Source organism: Lagopus muta, chromosome 6, assembly GCF_023343835.1.
Source record: "Lagopus muta isolate bLagMut1 chromosome 6, bLagMut1 primary, whole genome shotgun sequence".
In the NCBI taxonomy this organism is placed as follows: Eukaryota; Metazoa; Chordata; class Aves; order Galliformes; family Phasianidae; genus Lagopus; species Lagopus muta.
Genome location: NC_064438.1, coordinates 35,849,614 through 35,867,983, shown reverse-complemented (window position 1 = coordinate 35,867,983; position 18,370 = coordinate 35,849,614). Strand labels below are relative to the sequence as shown.

The 18,370-nt window shown below is 41.5% G+C and overlaps 1 protein-coding gene across 2 annotated transcripts; it reads left to right on the top strand.

Annotated features, from left to right (window-relative positions):
- The first annotated feature begins 901 nt into the window (after window positions 1–901).
- LOC125694504 (sterile alpha motif domain-containing protein 1-like) lies at window positions 902–16,984 on the top strand. 2 transcript variants are annotated; one of them, XM_048947845.1, is made up of 6 exons: window positions 902–7,997; window positions 8,298–8,615; window positions 9,417–9,521; window positions 9,770–9,834; window positions 12,077–16,743; window positions 16,875–16,984. In XM_048947845.1, exons 4-5 carry the CDS (start codon window positions 9,776–9,778, stop codon window positions 13,059–13,061), a joined length of 1,044 nt encoding a protein of 347 aa, XP_048803802.1. In that variant the 5' UTR covers window positions 902–7,997; window positions 8,298–8,615; window positions 9,417–9,521; window positions 9,770–9,775; the 3' UTR covers window positions 13,062–16,743; window positions 16,875–16,984. The 2 variants fall into 2 exon arrangements, with proteins under 2 accessions (XP_048803802.1, XP_048803801.1); XM_048947844.1 differs by having other exon boundaries at window positions 9,417–9,834.
- The last annotated feature ends 1,386 nt before the right edge of the window (window positions 16,985–18,370 follow it).

Here is an 18,370-nt window from a genome sequence, read left to right as displayed (position 1 = left end):
GCAGCAGGGTTAGGTACAGGCTGTGTGCTGGGAACTGTGAAGATATATGAGTGAACATATCCCAGCAATCTGATGTGGGCTGTTCCAACCTGCCTTGGGACAAAGAATGGATTAGATGGCCTTCAGAGAGCCCTTCCAGCCCTTTTTTCTCCAGTCTTTATAATATGTATGGGAACACGATGACCATAAAAGAGATGGTTGACTCCTGCTTATGCAGATTTATTTCCAGTTGGTAAACTGATTAACTATATGTGTAAACATATCAAATAAAAACAAACAAACAAAAGCCTGAGGACTGTCAAGTATGTGCCTCAGAGCTTTGCTTTAGACACTAGAGCCAAGATTAATATTTCTTCTCAGATCAGGCTGGAGTGTGTGGAAGGGAACTTGTCACCATTTGTCAGTTTTTACCCGAGATCTATCTGACTGGAGCTGCAGTTGGTACAGGGCAGAGTTGGGTCCCTTCCTTCCCATGCCCACGTACAGTAGGTGAATAATGCAGTGAATGATGAGCACTGGGACCAGTGGGCCCCATGAGATTCCTCTTGGTGATCTGTGAGCCGAGTTCAGCTCTGTCTGGTGATAGGATTATCTCAGTCCCTGATCAAGACCAAACAATGATGCACTACACCCACAGATATTTCCTATGAGAAATTGTGCTTGCAGCCTGAAGTTCATGCTGTGCTAAGCACTAAATCCAGTAGTGTGTGCAGATCAGATATTACATTAATATCTAATCCTGTGCGTAGCTGGACACCAAGCTCAAATTCGTTTATACACGTAAGCTTCACTTTAAATTAATGATGACCCTGTGCCACATTTTCTCACGTTGAAGATTAGCTGACGCATCTGAACTGGGAGTTACTGCAGTATTAATCATTTTCCTGGCTACTGCTTAGCTTATCCCTGAAATTCATCTTCAGGCTTTGGACCACCTTTACCCTGGAAGCTGAACAAAACTGAAATGCAACAGTCTCAAATTCTGTCATAGCAAATCTTAAACTGCCTACGTCTCATGGAAAAATCTGACAGGTGCCTTATTTGGAACTGCTCTGGTTTAGGTATGTCATTCAATTTTGTTCCCTTAATACTTTTTTTTTTTTCTTTCTTTCTTTCTTTTTTTAATGAAAACAGGGTTATGGTTTAGGATTTAATCTTCTGTGGATTGCTGAGTTCAATCATAATCTCTGACTGCATCACAATTAGTGGGGACATCATCTTCAGAACATCAGAATTCAAAATGATCTTTTTGTCTTTTTTTTTCTCGGTAAAGGTCTGAAAGCTAAGCAGAAAAGCAATGAGAAAAGCCTACTTTCATTTCACTGTTGTGTCACGCTCTAAGTTTTCTCATCCTTTCTAAACTACTCTTAGTCTGAATTGATTCTGTGGTATTGATTCTTGGAAAACTGTCTGCAACTTTGAGCAATATATTAAACAACAAAAAGGATCTGGGTGCATTAATTAAAAACAAAACAAAAACAGAACTATTCTTTACGTAATCGACATAACAGCAGAAATTCACTGCTGTCAGGAGGCAGTCCAGGTTACAATTCTGCACTTGCTTTTCAGTTCTCTGTGCTAACCAGAAAAGACGATAATGACTGCTGTTGTCTCTCCCAGTGCAGGACAGCACACAGATATGAAATACTGGGCAGGAACAACCCATAACTTTCCAGGAGTGACTGGAGAGCTGACTAAAGAAGCCTGTGAAAGATGCACTTTGACAACATACGGAAGAAAAAGCTAGTGGCTTATACCAAGGGTTCTATATATTTACTACCAGAAAGAGTAGTGACAGCACTCTGTCATCTGCCCCAGCTGAACCGGTGCGTTATGTATATTGGCTATATAGGGAGGTTTTACTGAAGCTACCACAAAGGGGATCCCAAAATAAACCAAACCAGCCCTTCCCCATAGAGCTGTTTTTCACTGCTGTGGGAAGCAGTTGGCATGGAGGGCCAGTGCACCATGGCAGTGGCTGCCTAGGTGGAGGCTGCAGGCTATGTGGTGTAGGGCCTGTAGTTTCATGACGTTTGTAAGTTAAAGATATGCAAAAAATGTTTAAATCCTCCCGAGCGGTAAGATAACAGATGAATTAGCTCCATTCCAACAGCTAGTTGGAATTCCTTAGCGTTAACAGCATTGGCATAGGTACTAAATTATTCAGGTTGTTTTACGGAATAATCTGCACTGTATTTACATGTATTCTAAATATTTTATTTAAAATACTTTGATACAGCTTTCCATTTCAGTTGTGCTTTAGTTTCCCTTCATCTCTGCTGTCCATGAGAGGTTGCTTTACCGTAATTAAAACTAACCCTTACAAAATGCATTTATCCAAAATGGTTCCCTAGAAATTTTCTCCTCCACAGAATATATTACCCTCCTGGTACCGCAGCTGGGGGCCAATCTGCCCAGCCGGCATAAAGAGGGATGATTTAGGTCACTGAGCTCCAGCTCTTGGTTAGTGCTTTTTGCCATGAAATGCTTCAGAAATTAAGGCATACCAGAAAACTCACTTGAATCACATTTTAAAAAGCATTTTCCACAAGTAACTATGTTAGCAGACATTATTGTCACCAGAAAGCCTCTGCTAATCTTGCAAAGCATCTGCAATGAATAATCTTCCCCTCCCCCATTCTTATTTGCTGCCAGAAACAGCTTATAAATGCTTACTTGAAATCTCTGCCAAATTTTGTTTTTAGGCATGCTGTTGTAAATAGCGAGTATTTCCACCAATCTGCGTAGGATCCCTCTGGATTTTACACGGGTGCGAATGAAACCCAAATTTTGCCTGGTCTGTTCTCAGCTGCCCCTCACTGCCCTGCAAGCTGCAGTGCTGCCGCCACTGCCGCTGGTGGAAGGCAAGTGCTTGAGCCCAGCCTGTCCATCGCTGACAAATTATTATAAACAGATTTGAACAAATATTTCTTTACAAAACAAACTGGTCAGCAGGCTCCAGGCTCTATTCTCCTGATGCATTTTACAGGAAATAATATCAAGTTAGCTATTATGAAACTACCCCCTCCTCACACACACGTAATTGCTTCCAGCTTTCTGATTATTACCCTTTCCTTAACTGATAGGGTGAGAAGAGAAATAAAAATATCTCCATACAGTGGGCCAAATCCTCATCTGGTATAAATCGACATAGCCCCATCAAAGTCAATAAAACCACGCTGATTTACACCAGTTGAGGAGTTGATGCACTGTAATTTTTTACTTGCTTTTAAAAATAAAACCTTACGTGATTGTGTAACCAACATTGCAACAGAAACCAGCATTTCCTTTTGTGAACTCAACGTGTGCCCTCAACTTTCAAACATTTTCGCTTAGATAGTCCTACAGATATTTTCCCCCACCTTCTGCCACAATGCTCCCATCGCACTTTTACTGAGCCAGCATCATCAGAGAAGTGCAAACTATGCTCAATGAGAGTCAGACACAAATTAGTACTTTTGCAGAGTAACAAGGAGAAGAAATGACATTCTGCCACTATTCTTTCACACAGAAGAGGGAAAAGAGGTAAGTAAAGCAAAAGATAAGACAATTGTTTTCTCTATTGGCTTTCTCTCTGGTCCCCACAACATTCTCTAGCTAGCTGACATATATTAGCATTACTAAGCAATTAGTATTATCCAGGAATGACAGTGTTGTAAACTACTATTATAGATTAACTTCCTTTAAGTCATCTTTAAAATATACAAGATGTACAAGGTTTACTGCAGCTGATAGAAACTGCGTGCTCTGCTTGGACAACATGAGGTTTCTAAAATCTCTCTTCAGTCTTCACTGCAGGCTGTTAAACACATCGTGGATCTTTTGGGAATGCTCTGTCTCTTGTTCTGATCAAGAGTATAAGTTATAGAGATGCTCTATGGCAAATCTTTTACATCCGTTGTGGGAGCTGTATGCATTGCAGTGTGGCCTTTCTCAAAACTGTCAACTTTTTGACTGATTGTTTTGATTGATTTGTATGTTCAGCAGTTCACAACAATTTCAAAAGCATCCTGAAAAATCTGAACATTTATTGTTAATGTCAACATAGTTTTGTCTTCGTTCAGCAATGGCCTTTATATAATATATAATTATTTATTAATGTTTATTATTATATTTATTACTTATATAATATTAATAAAACTTACATTGATTAATCCTTGGTAATTATCAGCAGCTAATAGCATGCTGGTAGTTCTGTGAAAGTTAATGATGCTGTTTCTTTGTAGGTTCGTAGCCTGTAATTTCCAACAGCTTTATTGTGTACTTTAACATGTTAAAGTGCAATAAAAAATTGCAGGAGTGTATATTTCCAAACAATTTGTGCAAAATCTGGACAAGGTAAAGCTCACTTTAAAATGCACATTCCATTGCTTTGCATAACATCTTCAAAATCATTCTATAATGTCTGAAATTTAGTTGCAAAGATTGATTCAGAATTTAGTTGTATATTCTGGTCCCTGTTTTAGTATCCAATTTTTAATTCATAGGCAAGTCTGAAATGCATTCAGATTTGATAGTAAAGCTTCTTGTGGTAAGACTTGAAAATTTCCTCATCACATTTGGAAGGCACCACTGCACTATTTTGATATTGTTTTGATTTGGAAAAGATATCACAGATTGCTTATTTCTATTAACCTGGAAGACCTCTGCTTTTGGGGTCCTACTTTTACTGTAACCTCTTTTTGTAGTGAGGATTTGTCACCTGGTTGAATGAATGACGAAGACATGGATGTATGGATGCAGAAAATCCAATTCAGATTCTTCATTAGCCGTCTGTTTCCATGGCAAGATAGGACTTGAAAATACAATTTAGTCCCTGGAGAAAAGAGTAGTTCCCCAAGTACTCCTAAAGCAGATATTTATAGGCATCCACTCTCCAGATCTGGGCAGAGGAAAGTAAAATAAAGCACATACAAACTGGCAAACACTTTCCAGTCAGTCGGGACTAAAAGAGTAGCCCAGTCTGTAAAGGAAGACAATGGTAGGTCTTGCCAAGTAGTTCTGTCACACATAGGGTACGACAACCTTGCATAACTTGGGCAAGAAGCATCAAGTCCTGCTGGGGACAAACAAAAGTTATTTGAAATGCCAGGTCCTGTCCTCCCTGGTGCTGATAGGGGCAAACAAGTCCTTCCCAATTGAAGCTGCACAAGGAATCGAGCAGAGTTTTGCTTCCCTAGGAAGTGCAGTCATTGACAGGGCAGTGGTTGAAACTTGCTGACTCTCGGGAGGAGATGTCAGGGTCTGGAGGAGGCTTGCTTTCAAGCTGCGAGTTTAATAGCCCAGGAAAGCCCTCTACAAAGCTGATCCCCTTTCCTACATGACAGCAAGAGCAATAGCAATATGGCAGTGCCCACGATCGTAGGGCTTGAGCTTTTCCTGGGGAAGTCACCAGTTGTTCTTTGAGGAAGTGATGTCAGCCACTATTGAGATGGATGACTTGGAGGCTGAGTCCCCACAAACCATTTGCCTGCAGGTTGGAGATGGGAGCCCAGATCAATGCGGTGCCCTGTTCCACAGAGCCTTGCTTCGGCACTGACTGCCAAAAGCTCATCAAAGCAGGGTGTTTCCAATGAAATGCTTCCAGCTCTGAGCTTGTTTCAGCACAAAATGAAAATCTAACCAGCTACAACCCCAGCTTCCTTCCTCCAAGTCATATAGAATAGGCACAAAAGATTTAGGTAATGTCTCAGACTTGTCTTTGTTTTTATCTGTAGCAAAACTTTTATATTTTTCCTAAGTATGGCAACAAAGATTGAAAAAAAAAAAAAAGCATGGCACTGCCCCACTGCCTTGCCTTAAGTATGCTGAAGCTTTTGGCATCTTTAGACTGCATTGTTGGCCTTACAGACTAGGGAAACCTGAAAGTGTACTGGATATGAAGTCAAAACAGCTTGTTACCCAACTTGCTTTCTTTCACAGAGTACTGAAATATTAAGAACACAGGCAAATAATGCTTAGATACAGCTTTCTTTGTTTGTATGGAGTTGCATTTGTTTGTTTGAAGCCAAGCTGGGTGGAGAATTTTGCATTTTATGTCTTCGCGGTGAATTGTGTGGCTCTGAAATGTGGGTAAGATAAGATCACAAACAAGTAAAAACATGTGTAGGCTGAAAAATCAATATGTTTCAAAATAATCGTTGAGTAACAAATTATTCCTGTATTAATGTGCTGAAAACTAGGTTTAGGATTCTACTATGGCTGATAGTGCTACTAACATCTAATGCAGTACTGCCAGGGATTAGATCTGCCTTCATAGTCAGATGTTAATCATGCCACCATCTAGAAGTAAGGTACTCAAAAACCTGATAGTGGTAAATGCAATATAAGGATTTTTTGAGCTTCCCATTCTTTGCATAATAATTAGGTTTTAACAACAATAGTTCTTTTTAATCACTAATGCTGAGGTCAGCTCTTTCCATTTACTCTGAAATTTTCTAATGTTTTAGCTGAATTATCCAGAACAGCTACTCCCTTGTTAAAGATGTTCCTGTTTTCCAATTCAGGGCTCAATGTCACTGTCACTGAAGGGTGGCAGAATTCCTGCTAACTTAATCACATTCAGACCTATACCATGCCTAACATCAGAAAGCCATTAATAACTAGCTTATGCCAACCAAAGTCTGCTTTGTCTGTGATGACACATCTAAAAAATAGTTTCCTCTGAATGAAATCTATGTTTCTGTGCTGAAGTATTACTTGCTGGAAGCCACTCTTTCAATAATGCTTACAATTTTGCTCAAACACCCACGGCCCTTGAGAAGCACCTGAAGAAGCTATTCCTAGCATGATACAATTCAGGAATAACTACAGACAATAACTAAAAACTGTAGACTACCAGCAATGTAAAGATTTAGTTTGCCTCCAGAACCCGGCATTTCTTTTGTTCAGCCCGTCCTTTGCTTAGAACATTCAAGAATGCTATGGGATTTGAACACTTGACTTTTCAGAAATAATCCTAACAATCCACAGTCTCTGTGCCTGGTACATAATTCACTAAGACAGAATTAAACATTCCCTGTTTATATTTCTCTCTATATGTTGAAGTCTTCTGGGTGCTGGATTTGTCTACAGGTCAGCCATATATGTACTGTAAACATCTGAGTATTTATAATGCAGAATTCCTCAAATTCTCAATACCTTAGATAATGATTGGCTTTTTAAGAAGATTCACATGGAATTGTAGTCTCATGCACTCTACAGGTACGTATTTATTCAACAGCACTCTTTACAGAAATGCTGTTGACAGGCAAAGGGACAGACTGCTGAGCTCAGAGGCTGTGGGAGCACTGTGCTAGGGCAGCCAGGGTGGGAACAGTGAGCCGGGGTGCTGTTAATTCAGACCTTCCACGTAGGCAGAGTGACTCAAGCAGCCTATCAAGGCACACCACGTGGAGACTTACTTTTCATTTATTCATTTTAAATAACATTTTTAAGTGTACTTGGCTTGTTGATATAGATGTTTTCCAGTTAAAAAAAAATTATATAGTTCTACATGAAAGCATTCAAACAAAAAGAAAAACAAGGAAATCTTTCCAGTGGAACTCATACTAACAGTGCTCAAGATGGAATTTGGACCATAGGCTTGAACTAAGAGCGTGTCAGAAGTTCCCAGTGCAGTTTCTTTGGTTTTTATGACAAGGGTGAGAAGTGCAGATTAAGACTCACAAAAGGAAAATCCCTACATGTTACATTAAATTGCAGAGGAAAAAGAAGAAATTAATAATAATAACAGAAGAATGACCTACTTTCTAACCTATTTAAACTATTTTCTTCTACATGCCCCCTAAGCTCTGACTGTATTATCTTGGATATTTTTAAACAGCTGTGAAATCACTTGTTACTTGCCAATTACAGTTTAACTTTGGATAATCAGTGACCACAGCCACTCTGGAAGAAGAAAAACAAGTTGGTAGCTGTGACTATGTGTTAAAAGGGATGTTTATGACTGGATGATTAAGAACAGCCGTTGGAAGGGATCAAGACTGGCAGCAAAGGTAAGGCCAGAGACAGTGAGTGGGACCGAAATGTCATAGCGAAAAGCATACCGAAATGTCTCGTCTAAAAGAAGGTACAAGCTTCTTGGAGTGCTGGGAGCCTTGTGCACATAGTGTTAATCCACCATAATTCCCAAGGGAGTGGAGCTTTCTAGCTTGGAGAAACAGGAGTGAAACTTTAAGTCTGGTCATATTTGGAATTCTTTGTTAGATTGTGGCTTGATCTCATTCTAGGAAGGCTCATTGTGTTACGTTTGATCCTATCACTTAAAGATTGGTAACTCTTCACTGTCTTTACAGTGTCATGCCAGCTGTTTGCTCTACATCTGGGATCCTTCTGGAGTCGTGGTACTGTACAGCACAATTTGATTAGATCCTACAGCTGGTCTCCCAGCACTCCTAGCAGTCCTCCAGTTCTCTCTTGCTGCTCTAACCCAAGGCAGGATAGCCTGTAGCATCTCCCCATTTGCTGAGGCAGAACGGCACAAGAACACACCCTGGGAGAGGAGAAAACACTCCTGGGGACAGGCTGAATAACAGAGGTGGGAGGATAAAGTGGCCAACATTTGCAAGAGCAGGAATCTCATTTCACGGACTTCTTGTCCAAGCCTTTCAAAGGTTAGTCCTATTGTAAAAAAAATCTGCTTTCCACCCCAAAGTAACACCATTCTGTGTACCTTCGATACTTGTGCTGGATTTTCTTAGACATGGGCTATTAAATCCATCATACCTTAGACTACCAAATTGATGGCTAAAAACACAAGAGAGCTGTATTCAAAACAAAAAGCAAAATACAATGTGTCATTAACAGAATCTAAACAGAATTCATAAAGTAATACAGATAATGATCTTTGTTTTTCCCACATGATAATGTGTGCCTTGCTTGAAACGTACCATAATGCACCATAATGTTTAGAATAAGAAAACCACTTATGACAGTACTTGATGGCATCTGCCATTACAAGACACTTGAAAGCATTCTTAAATACTATAAATATTGCAATGAACTCTGACTTCTGTCTCTCTTGAGAAGTTTTTATAACATCAGAGCAAGCTAACTTTTGATGTACGCTACTGCTGTAAAACTGGATATGACAGTCCAGTGCTCAGTTGTGTTTCTGATTGATAAGAATGCACTTTAAGTAATACAGCATTTTTTTTTTCTTGTAATAATCTAAATTCTGAATTATTCCAGAACTAGGAATTCTAAGAAACTGATGTGTTCAAAGATGTAAATAAATATTAAAAAGAAGAGAAAACTGTAAAGGAAATTACTAACAGATGTTATAAATCTAGCATAGAGTATCTTGTAGAATATTCTATAGTTTTTATTCTATGTTTTTAAAGTTGGGCTTTGACAAACAAGGTGAATTTCTCCCTGTATAGTTAATATTTATATACCACTCACTTTCCTTGCAGACTGTCAGAAGAGAGACTCAGCTGAATCATTTGCACAACCTTTTTATTATCTTTCCATGAGACAAAGTTCACACAGAGAGATAAGGAGATAGAGCAAATCAGAAGGTGAGTTCTGAAATTATCAAAAGAGTACTTTCAGTCAGGAATCTCTGCTGCCTTCTAATTTTTTGGCTGTCATATTTTCATCTTTGTTACAGCCTTGCCATTCAAAACATGGTACCAACAAAAATCTTTGCAAACAGGGTTTCATGCACCTGCAAGAACAGGGGGCATCATCATCACTTACACCAGTGAAGCAGCTGTAAACTGTTTAAAATCAGCATCTCTTTCAGGTGTCTTTATTCTTTTCTCAGTTAAACATGGAAGAGCCTGCATTTGGAAAATCTTTGCTGCTATTTTATTTTCCTAAGGAAACCCAGTAAGTTTATGCTATTTCTAGATTTTGTGGTGTGTTACCTAGTTCACTTCAAGTAATTATAAACTGCTCTCTGTAGGCTGCTTCATTGCAGCAGCAAGCTAGCTAGCTAGCTTAGTTTCAGGTGCAGTGTTCCCTTTTCCTGGTAACTGGCACTGCCTGTCTCTTAGATGTACACTGGGAGTTGCTCCAACTAAACATCTGATTGTTGTAAAATTTGCAAATAATGTTTTTTCTTTTTTTTTTTTAAGAAGTAGTTATTTGAGTCTTTGAATTAGCACATCTGTTGGAAGGACAAAGGGATAATACCAACTCCATCCCTTTCTCCGTAGTCCATGTAAATAGGCAGTAAGCAATTCATTTTTCTTAAATCCTGTGCTTGGCTCTCGGATTCATTCAATGACTATTTCCCCCTTTTCTTTCTTGTTCCTTCTCACAGAGTGCAATATCCAGTCAGGCCCAAGATTTGTAGCTAATTCTAAAAGGGCAAAGGTTCCACATGACTCTAGGCAACAGGAACACACACAAAAAAAATTCTGTGCCTTTGCTCCAGGCAACTGCTAGACAGAAGGTTGGGTTTTTGTTCTGTCTTGTTTGGGCTTTTTTCCCGAAGGAGGTAGTTCCTTTGCTCTTAATGCATTCTCATCTGTCTGGGAAAATCACATAGGGTTACTTCTTGCTCAGGTCTTCATATTCAACCCATTGCCTTGGATAGCTGCTGCTTCCAGAGCTATCGCTGTCCAAAGATGCATGTGTCCCAGGGCACCCCACATTTAGCCCAAGCTAATAAATCAAACGTATGACTGTCAATGGATTACAACCTGTTGATGTTGCTATAAATAGCTTTCAGCATTGTAAAATGTTGACTTTTTTATTACTGCATCAAACTTCATCATTTTCTCACCAGAAGCTTGAGAGCAAGATTGCATAAAGTAAGCAACAGGAAGTCAAAAAACCAGTACCTGGGCTAATTCACTGGAGACCAAAGAAAAGTAAAAGTACTGAATGCTATTGGTTGGCATGAAAAGTAATAGTTTCTTATTGCTGAGCTGATCCTTCCTCATCCAAAGATGACTTTAAAATCAAAGAGAGTTGTGTTTTTGTTTTGTTTTGTTTTGTTTGTTTGAAGGGTTGCAAGTTTTGTGTCATTCTGCAGTTTGGAGAATTACTTCATGACCCTTAGCTATGGGGTGCTCCTGAGGCAGACCCACAGCAGAATGGGTACATATACCCTGTGCCATTTGTTCTGGGCATCAGAGCTGAGAAATGGATAAGTGTGGGCTGTTTCAGTGGGTCTGTGCCCTGCTGAGTTGTTCCTGGTGATGGGAACACGTTTATGGCTGGGGCAGTTAAGCTGCTGGCTCTGGAGCTGTTTTGAGCTGCTGGAGCTGTGCCAAGGATCTGGCTCAACTGATAGATTTTGAAGTTGCATAAGCAGAAGTAACCTGCAAGGCTCGATTATTATTATTCTTATTTTTTTAGTACAGTTGTTAAGTTCAGATAGGATTACCTATATAGCAGCTACAGGGACCCATGTCGGTATTTGTCACCTTACCTTAAATGCTCTCCTTAGAATCTGCATCCTCACCTGTAGGCTTTTGGGCCTGGCCTTACAGCTGGGATTCTGACCTCTACAGTCTGCAGAGCCTTGCTTGCAGAGGTTGGGGTGATATTCACCTTCTCCTTTTGAGAAACTGTAGATTATATTCACCCTGATGTAAAACCTCTGACCTTAGCCCATAACATTTTTTTAGTACAAAATCACCCAGGTTTCATCATGAACCAAAAAGTAATTTAATAGGCTTGAACTTACAAGTGTGATATTCCCTACTTGTACTTTTTTCCTATTGTTTGCTATACCTTTGTGTTCTTTAAAAGTTCCAAATGAGTTTCTCTTCTACAAGGGTTTTTGCAAAGGCTCTGGAACATGCTTGTGTAAGGGTTAAACATACGTGTGTTGAACTGTGTGGCTGATAGCTGTTTTCAGAGCTCACAGCAGGACCAAGAGTGGGATCTGGGAAGGTTATGTTAAAGAGGAGTTGGAAAACTTCCCTTCTGCATTCCCTACTGCTGCAAAACCAAAACAGTTTGCAGGAGCTTGTATCCTACTCCGAACACTTAGAAGTGAAGGACCATAAAATCGAGAGTAAGACAGGACAGGCGGACCTATGCGATACAGGGCAGTCGGGTAGTGTACAGATGCTCAGCTCCGGTGTAACGGACACCCCCACCTCCAATCCCCCAGCAGCACTGCGCGGTTGGTGCGCCGTGCCTGGGCGCCGGGAGGCCCGCTGCGAGGCGGGTGCAGCAGAACGCGAGAGAAAGCCGGGTCGGACGGCAAACGTGCAGCGCCACGCCGCCATTTGGAGGGGAGCGAAGCGGACCCCGAGGACGAAGCGAAGGCGGTTCTGCCCCGGGCGCAGCTCCCGGCGGGGTACTGCTGCGAAACGCTTCCTGCCCGCCGCCGGCGCTCGCCCCTCGGCCTGCCCGGGTTAAGCTTTAACCAAGCCTTATCGATACGGACCACGCACGCTGCCAGGCGGAGGCAGCGCGCAGCCGGCGGGGGGGCCGCTCCTCAGGCTGGCTGCGAATCCTTTTCCTCCCGCACGGAGGGACGGCGATGCCCTGGGGTGCGCGGCAGCAGCACGCCGCGATCCCCTCCTCGCCTGGGTCCGCCCGGCGCTCCCATGCCGCCGCTGCCGCCAGGGGGCGCCGCAGTCAGGCCGCCCGCCTGCCCCGCGCAGCTCTGCAGCCGGCGGGCCGGAGCGGGCACTGACCCCGCGGGACCCGGGTTGCCGCCGGGGGGTGCGGAACGAAGGCGGGCGCTGCGTCGGGCTGGCGGCTCGGGGGCTGACGGGGGAGTTCTTTCGGTCTGGTGGATGTACGTCCGTTCCCCCAGCAGAGCAGGGCGGCAGCGGGGGCGAGAAAATGTCCGTCCCTGCCCCGCCGGGAGGGAGCCGCCGGAATGTAGGCACCGCGGTGACACCTCGGGTGTTAAAGTCCCGCTGGTTAGTAGCGATGCCGAGCTGCTCGTGGCCGCGGAGGCGAGTAGAGGAGTTCTCGCGCGTCGCTGCTTTCCCCATCCCGCAGCTGCGGGACCGGCAGCGCGGGGCGGGGGCCGCTCGGAGGCAGCGCTGCCATGCGGTTCCCGGCTCGGCGGTGCTGCGGGCTGGGACAGCGCCGTTCCTATTCGCTTTTGCAAGCTCTATAAAAAGTTACAACTTTCATAACGACGTTTTATTTGAGCACTGAAATATTGCATATCTCTTGGCTTCAAAAATCGGTTATGAGCTCTGCGGTTGTAGATCTCACTGAGAACGTCACCACTGACATAAAACGGAGCGTTGTTTCCTGGTGTACCTTTTCCAATCTTCCTGATTTTTACAAGTTGTCCTTCTGCCAGAAGCTTCCTTAATACTGTGAAGTATCGCTGGTAAAGAGAAAAATAAAAGAAAAAAAAATTGTTTTATTTCAACTTATGCCAGCTGTGAGGTGTTTTTACCCAAGCATGCATACATGCGATATGCACGCATACTGGATAAATTCCCAGTTGCATAACAGGCAAGACATTGAGAGTTGAGGTCATACGTATGCCTTGCATTTGTATAACTGTACCTCCAGAGCAGGAAGTTCTCTCCCTGAGCCTTTAGTTTTGTCACAGATGTGCAGTGCACCAACTCACAGCATCTCACAACTACCTCAATTCGGCCTTACGCTTGGGTCCATCTACAGATGCATAAAGATATGTTGAACCCCTAGAAGGTGTTCTTATAGAAAAGAAACTTTTCAGATAGAATCATTTTTACATTATACCTGTGTCCACACTGTGGAGTTGTACTAGATGAGAACTCAGCTCCTATAACTTTCATCTCTGAACGTGATTTAGGATCACAAAATTGTCTTTGCTTTTTGTATAGGAACTTTCTGGATGACTGAAAATTGTGACTGAAATAATTTTTAATTCCTAACTCACAGATTACTGAATCTTTAGCAATTTCGTTCTATCAGTGCTTGTGCTGAATTGGTACTAACAACAAATAAAATGTGTATTTTCTTTCTTGTTGTTTATGCTCATCAGTATAATGGCACAGTAACAGTCTTACTAAATTGCTGTGAATCCTGAGCCTTCCACAGCCAGCAAGACCAAAGCAAGCACTGGATTTATCACTTTCAAGTTGTTTTCTCTGCATGTTTTGTATAAAATAAACATTCTTTCAAGTGCCTGGATTTAAGAAATGTAAAAATCCCATCAGTATCTCAATTTCCTTAGGGCGTGAGGCCCCAGCAGGGGCAGTGTGACAGTGGTGTACATCTAACACATGCCTGTCCCCAGAGCTATGGGAGGAGGGAAGGTCACTGTGGGTCTGTGTCAAAGGAGCTCTCCTTTGCAGAGGATGCCCTTTGCATGTAGTGTTCCCCTAATCGATATTTTGTGATGGTGACCTCCCCTCCTGTGTTAGGACTCAGTGCATCAGGTCTGGGTGCTTCTGCCAGCACCCTGCTAATACAAGCCCTTCAGGGGAAACCAAGAGGCTGAAATCAAACTGCAGGCTGTTTTGCACCCAGGACAAGACACTGCTTTATGTTTGCCCTCATCTACCTGAGCTGAAGCACTTCCTGTGCATAAGTGCTGTGTTGGGGCCGTTCCATGGCAGGACCAGCCTGTGTGATGCCATGTGGGGAGGCATCAGGGGCACTACCAGGCAGGATGAGGCTCAAGTAGCTGCTGGCTTCTTTCACACCGCTTCTGCTTGGCATCTATGGTCAGAATGGTGCCTAAATGGTAAATCTCTGTGCTTCAGCCTTCCTACAGCCCTCTGTGAGAAATGAGCAGCAAGACAGGAAAATAAGTTGGGTGCCAAAGCAGCCTTGTATCACATGGATAAGTCAGAATATCAGTAATGATCATGAGTCATTACATTTGTCAAACAAACAGCTCGATGAAGACCCATCATGGTGTGTATTTGGGCAGAACTCATTCCTGTTATCTTGGACTAAATGACCCAGACTAGGGACTGGGCCAACTTTCTTCAAGTTCTACTAAGCAGCAACTACAATGCATGGATCTCTTTCCACAAGCAAACAGATTTGGTTAATCTTAGTATTACTGCAAAAAAAACGTTGCAGCTGTTATATAGAAAAGCCATAAAGTATAGCGACATCCTTCATACTGTAGGATCCACTCATCAGCTGACAGAGAGGTGTTCAATATAATTAATTACAATAAAGTCAATGCAAGTTTAGTAAATGGTAAGTTAGTATTGTGCAGTTCTAGATTTCTTACTCTCAGATTTGACCACATGAAGAATATCTTGTTGATTTGGACCTGGATCTCAACAGTTTGATGCACAGTGTTTATTCTAAAGTGCCGTACATCGCTCTGGGAGAACATACATATATAGAAGGTAGCAAGTCCACCCATCTTTCATTCAGAGTCACTAATCAGTCATTGGTCATTCTAAGTACTGGTTGGCAATGAGAAATCCAGTATTAGTGTCAGGAAATTACAGTAGCATCAATACTCTGTATCCTGTGCATTATAACTGTAACTAAGAAAATGCAGTACCAATCCTTTCTGAATTTAAGCTGGTTTCAGAGACACTATTAGGAAATGGAAAGTGGTTTCACAATGTGACTTTATCATTTTGTAATCAAGTCAGAGGCCAATGATACATGGTCACTGCTGCACAGTAGATGAGGTCAGAGTTCCTCCTCACTTGTATAAGGTTAGCAGCCTAAATACCTCTAATAACCCTTTCTGAGAGGAGAAAAAATAGTTATGATTAAAGGAAATCTTGAAGGAGTGTATCCCCTAATTTGTGGAGCTTTAAGGGCATTAAGCATGCATTAAAAGCAGGGAGAACTAGATGTCTAAATCCTATCAAGCTGTGGAGGGAAAAAAAAAAAAGGAAAAAAAAAAAAAAGGAGCACAGAATAACAGAGCAGTTCTTACACAAAACACTTCAGTGCTCCCAGGGGGTTTGGTGAGAGATGGGCCCTGGTACTTATTATGGTACCAAAACTCAGCAATAGGCAAAGCAGGCTCTGGGCATGACTTACTGCCCTCCCTTCTATTACAGCAACTAAGATGCTGGGTTAAGACCATCAAGAAACTACCAAATAAATATGAATATGTCAAAAATTCATACAATGTGGGGATTGATTCTTTACCTCCTCTTTTATTTGTCTCTTGTGAAAGCAACAAGTGCTGAATGTACCCAGTGGCAGAATAAGGAATCTACTATCCCTGTGGTTACAGAACTGCTCTAAATGTATGCTGAAATACAGCTGAGCTAGAAGAAAAAATGAAATGTGCTGTGAAAAATTGCCTATACACATCTCCTTTTTTGACTGAAGCATGTTATTCATAAGCAAGTAAGTTATTAAAAACTGAGTATAGTTCCTTGCAGCCAGTAAAAGACAATAGACCAAATGTTGCTGTTACACACAGCTGGAGTGTATTGATAAAAGCAGCACATTGCATTTCCTCACATAGTTTAAAGTCTAAATAAAGATATACGATCAAAAGAATGAGTGCTCAGCAAGGTGGTGCAGAAAGGGCAAGAGGTGAACAAGTTCAGTAAGTACAGTAAGTTCAGTAAGTACAAGAACAGTAAGTTATAAAATGCATCACCAGGGAAATAGGGTGTTCCTGCTGGGTGCCTCAAGCTTAAAGGGGAGTGAAGGTTTGTGTATGCATCATGGAAATACAGAAGTACATTTGGAAAGCAAGGGGGCTATAATGTCCTAAGAAAATCTAATTGGCGCATTACAATTGAGTTGATGCTCATATGTGTCTTACAGTTTTCTTCTTTTTTACACTCTGCAGACAACATAGAAAAACATAGAGATTATTGGTGCTATAACTGCCATTTGAGTGAACATCTCCCTAGCAATGTATCACTTCAACAAGTATGTTCATCTTTCAAGTTTATCTTTTCCACCATATGTTTTTTATAAGAGTTGAGAACCTATACAGACTTATTCAAAGTCCAGTGAAGTTCTCTAACAAAAAGCTTCTCACAGCACTTTTTTTTTTTCAGCCAAAGCCTGAAAAAAGAAACTGGCAGCCTTTGGGAAAAAGACGAGCAAAAAAGCAAGCAAGCATGTGGCTAAACACACTGCAAGAAAAAAAAAAAAGAAAAAACAACAACTTCCCAGCTGCATGGTATTACAGGTAAAACAGGTTGGGTCAAAGTCTTATTTTTGCATGGTTCCAAGGATATGATTTGGCTAAATATTAGTTATTCCACTATAAAGTTAAGTGTGAATTTAAAGTGGCAATGCTACATTAAAATAATACCATTGCATTTGTTCCAGAATAACAGCTGTTATATATGGAATTATTTGGTAATGGTCGATGTAAATTAAACAGGTACTTTGGAGTATCTCTGTGTAAATCAGTTCTTGGTGGCTTTAGGACAAGAAGAAATAGCAGAGGAGAATGGAAACCAAATCTGTGATGAAGCAGGGGGCAAGTGAAAAGTAAAACATAAGCAGAATTGTGGGAAGTTCTGAAGGACCAACTGGGAAGTTGCCCTGAGCCCTGGCCAGCAGTGTCCCTCATAAATTGTCCTACTGCTGTAAAGCACACAAAGTGCTTCCTGAGATTTTATCCTCCTAGTTCAACTATTTTTTAAAGTTCTGTGAATGAGAACTGCAACTTCACTCACTGGCAAAGGAACTCCACCCAGAATAGCTGCTAGAGTACATCTTCTAAAAACAAAAGCAGCTTTTTTACCCTTCTGTGGCAAAATCCACATCAATCAAGGTGTCCATAATCAAAGCTGTATTTTCTGCGATGTATTAAAAACACACCAAATTATTACAACACTCAAATACAATGCAAAAATGCAATAAATATTCCTATGAAAGCAAAGCGACATTTTTTTCAGACTTCTCAGAGTTATTTTCCACTGCAATCTCAATGCCCCCTCAGTAGCCATTATCTAGTGCTATAGAAAATGGTTCTAGTTCCCACTGACCTCACTGGGAGCAGAGTCAGAGACTGACTTAGAGAGCTTTAAATAATGGAGCTGGAATTGGAGGTGAAAACTATGTGAACTGCTCCTCTGTATCCTGAGAATATCAGAAAGCAGTGCAGCCCTATTACTTAGTGAGGATCTGCTCATTGGGAAGTCACTGCGGGAATAATGAGGGGGGAAGAACAAGAGGAGGAGGAAAAGGTGAGAAGAAAAGAGAGAGGGCAAGGGAGAGCAAAGAGGAAAAGGGGATTTGCTTTTGATGTCACAGTTCTATCAACTCATGCATTTTTCATGGATACCAACTAATTCTGAAATAGCGCTGTGCTGACAATCCAGGCATAAGAGAAAATGAGCCCAATTCTCAGATACCATGATACTGGCTTAAAAGTAAAGATACTTTCAAAAATGATCAACTCGAGACTTTTAATTCCCTTCTAATTTGTGAGTTTCAGGTTCACATATTCAAGCTCTTCTCTCCAACTCGAGATTTAGAAATGTAATTATTTTTATGTAAGCCGAGGTTCCAATTTACTCCCATCTGCCAAGGAGTTTGA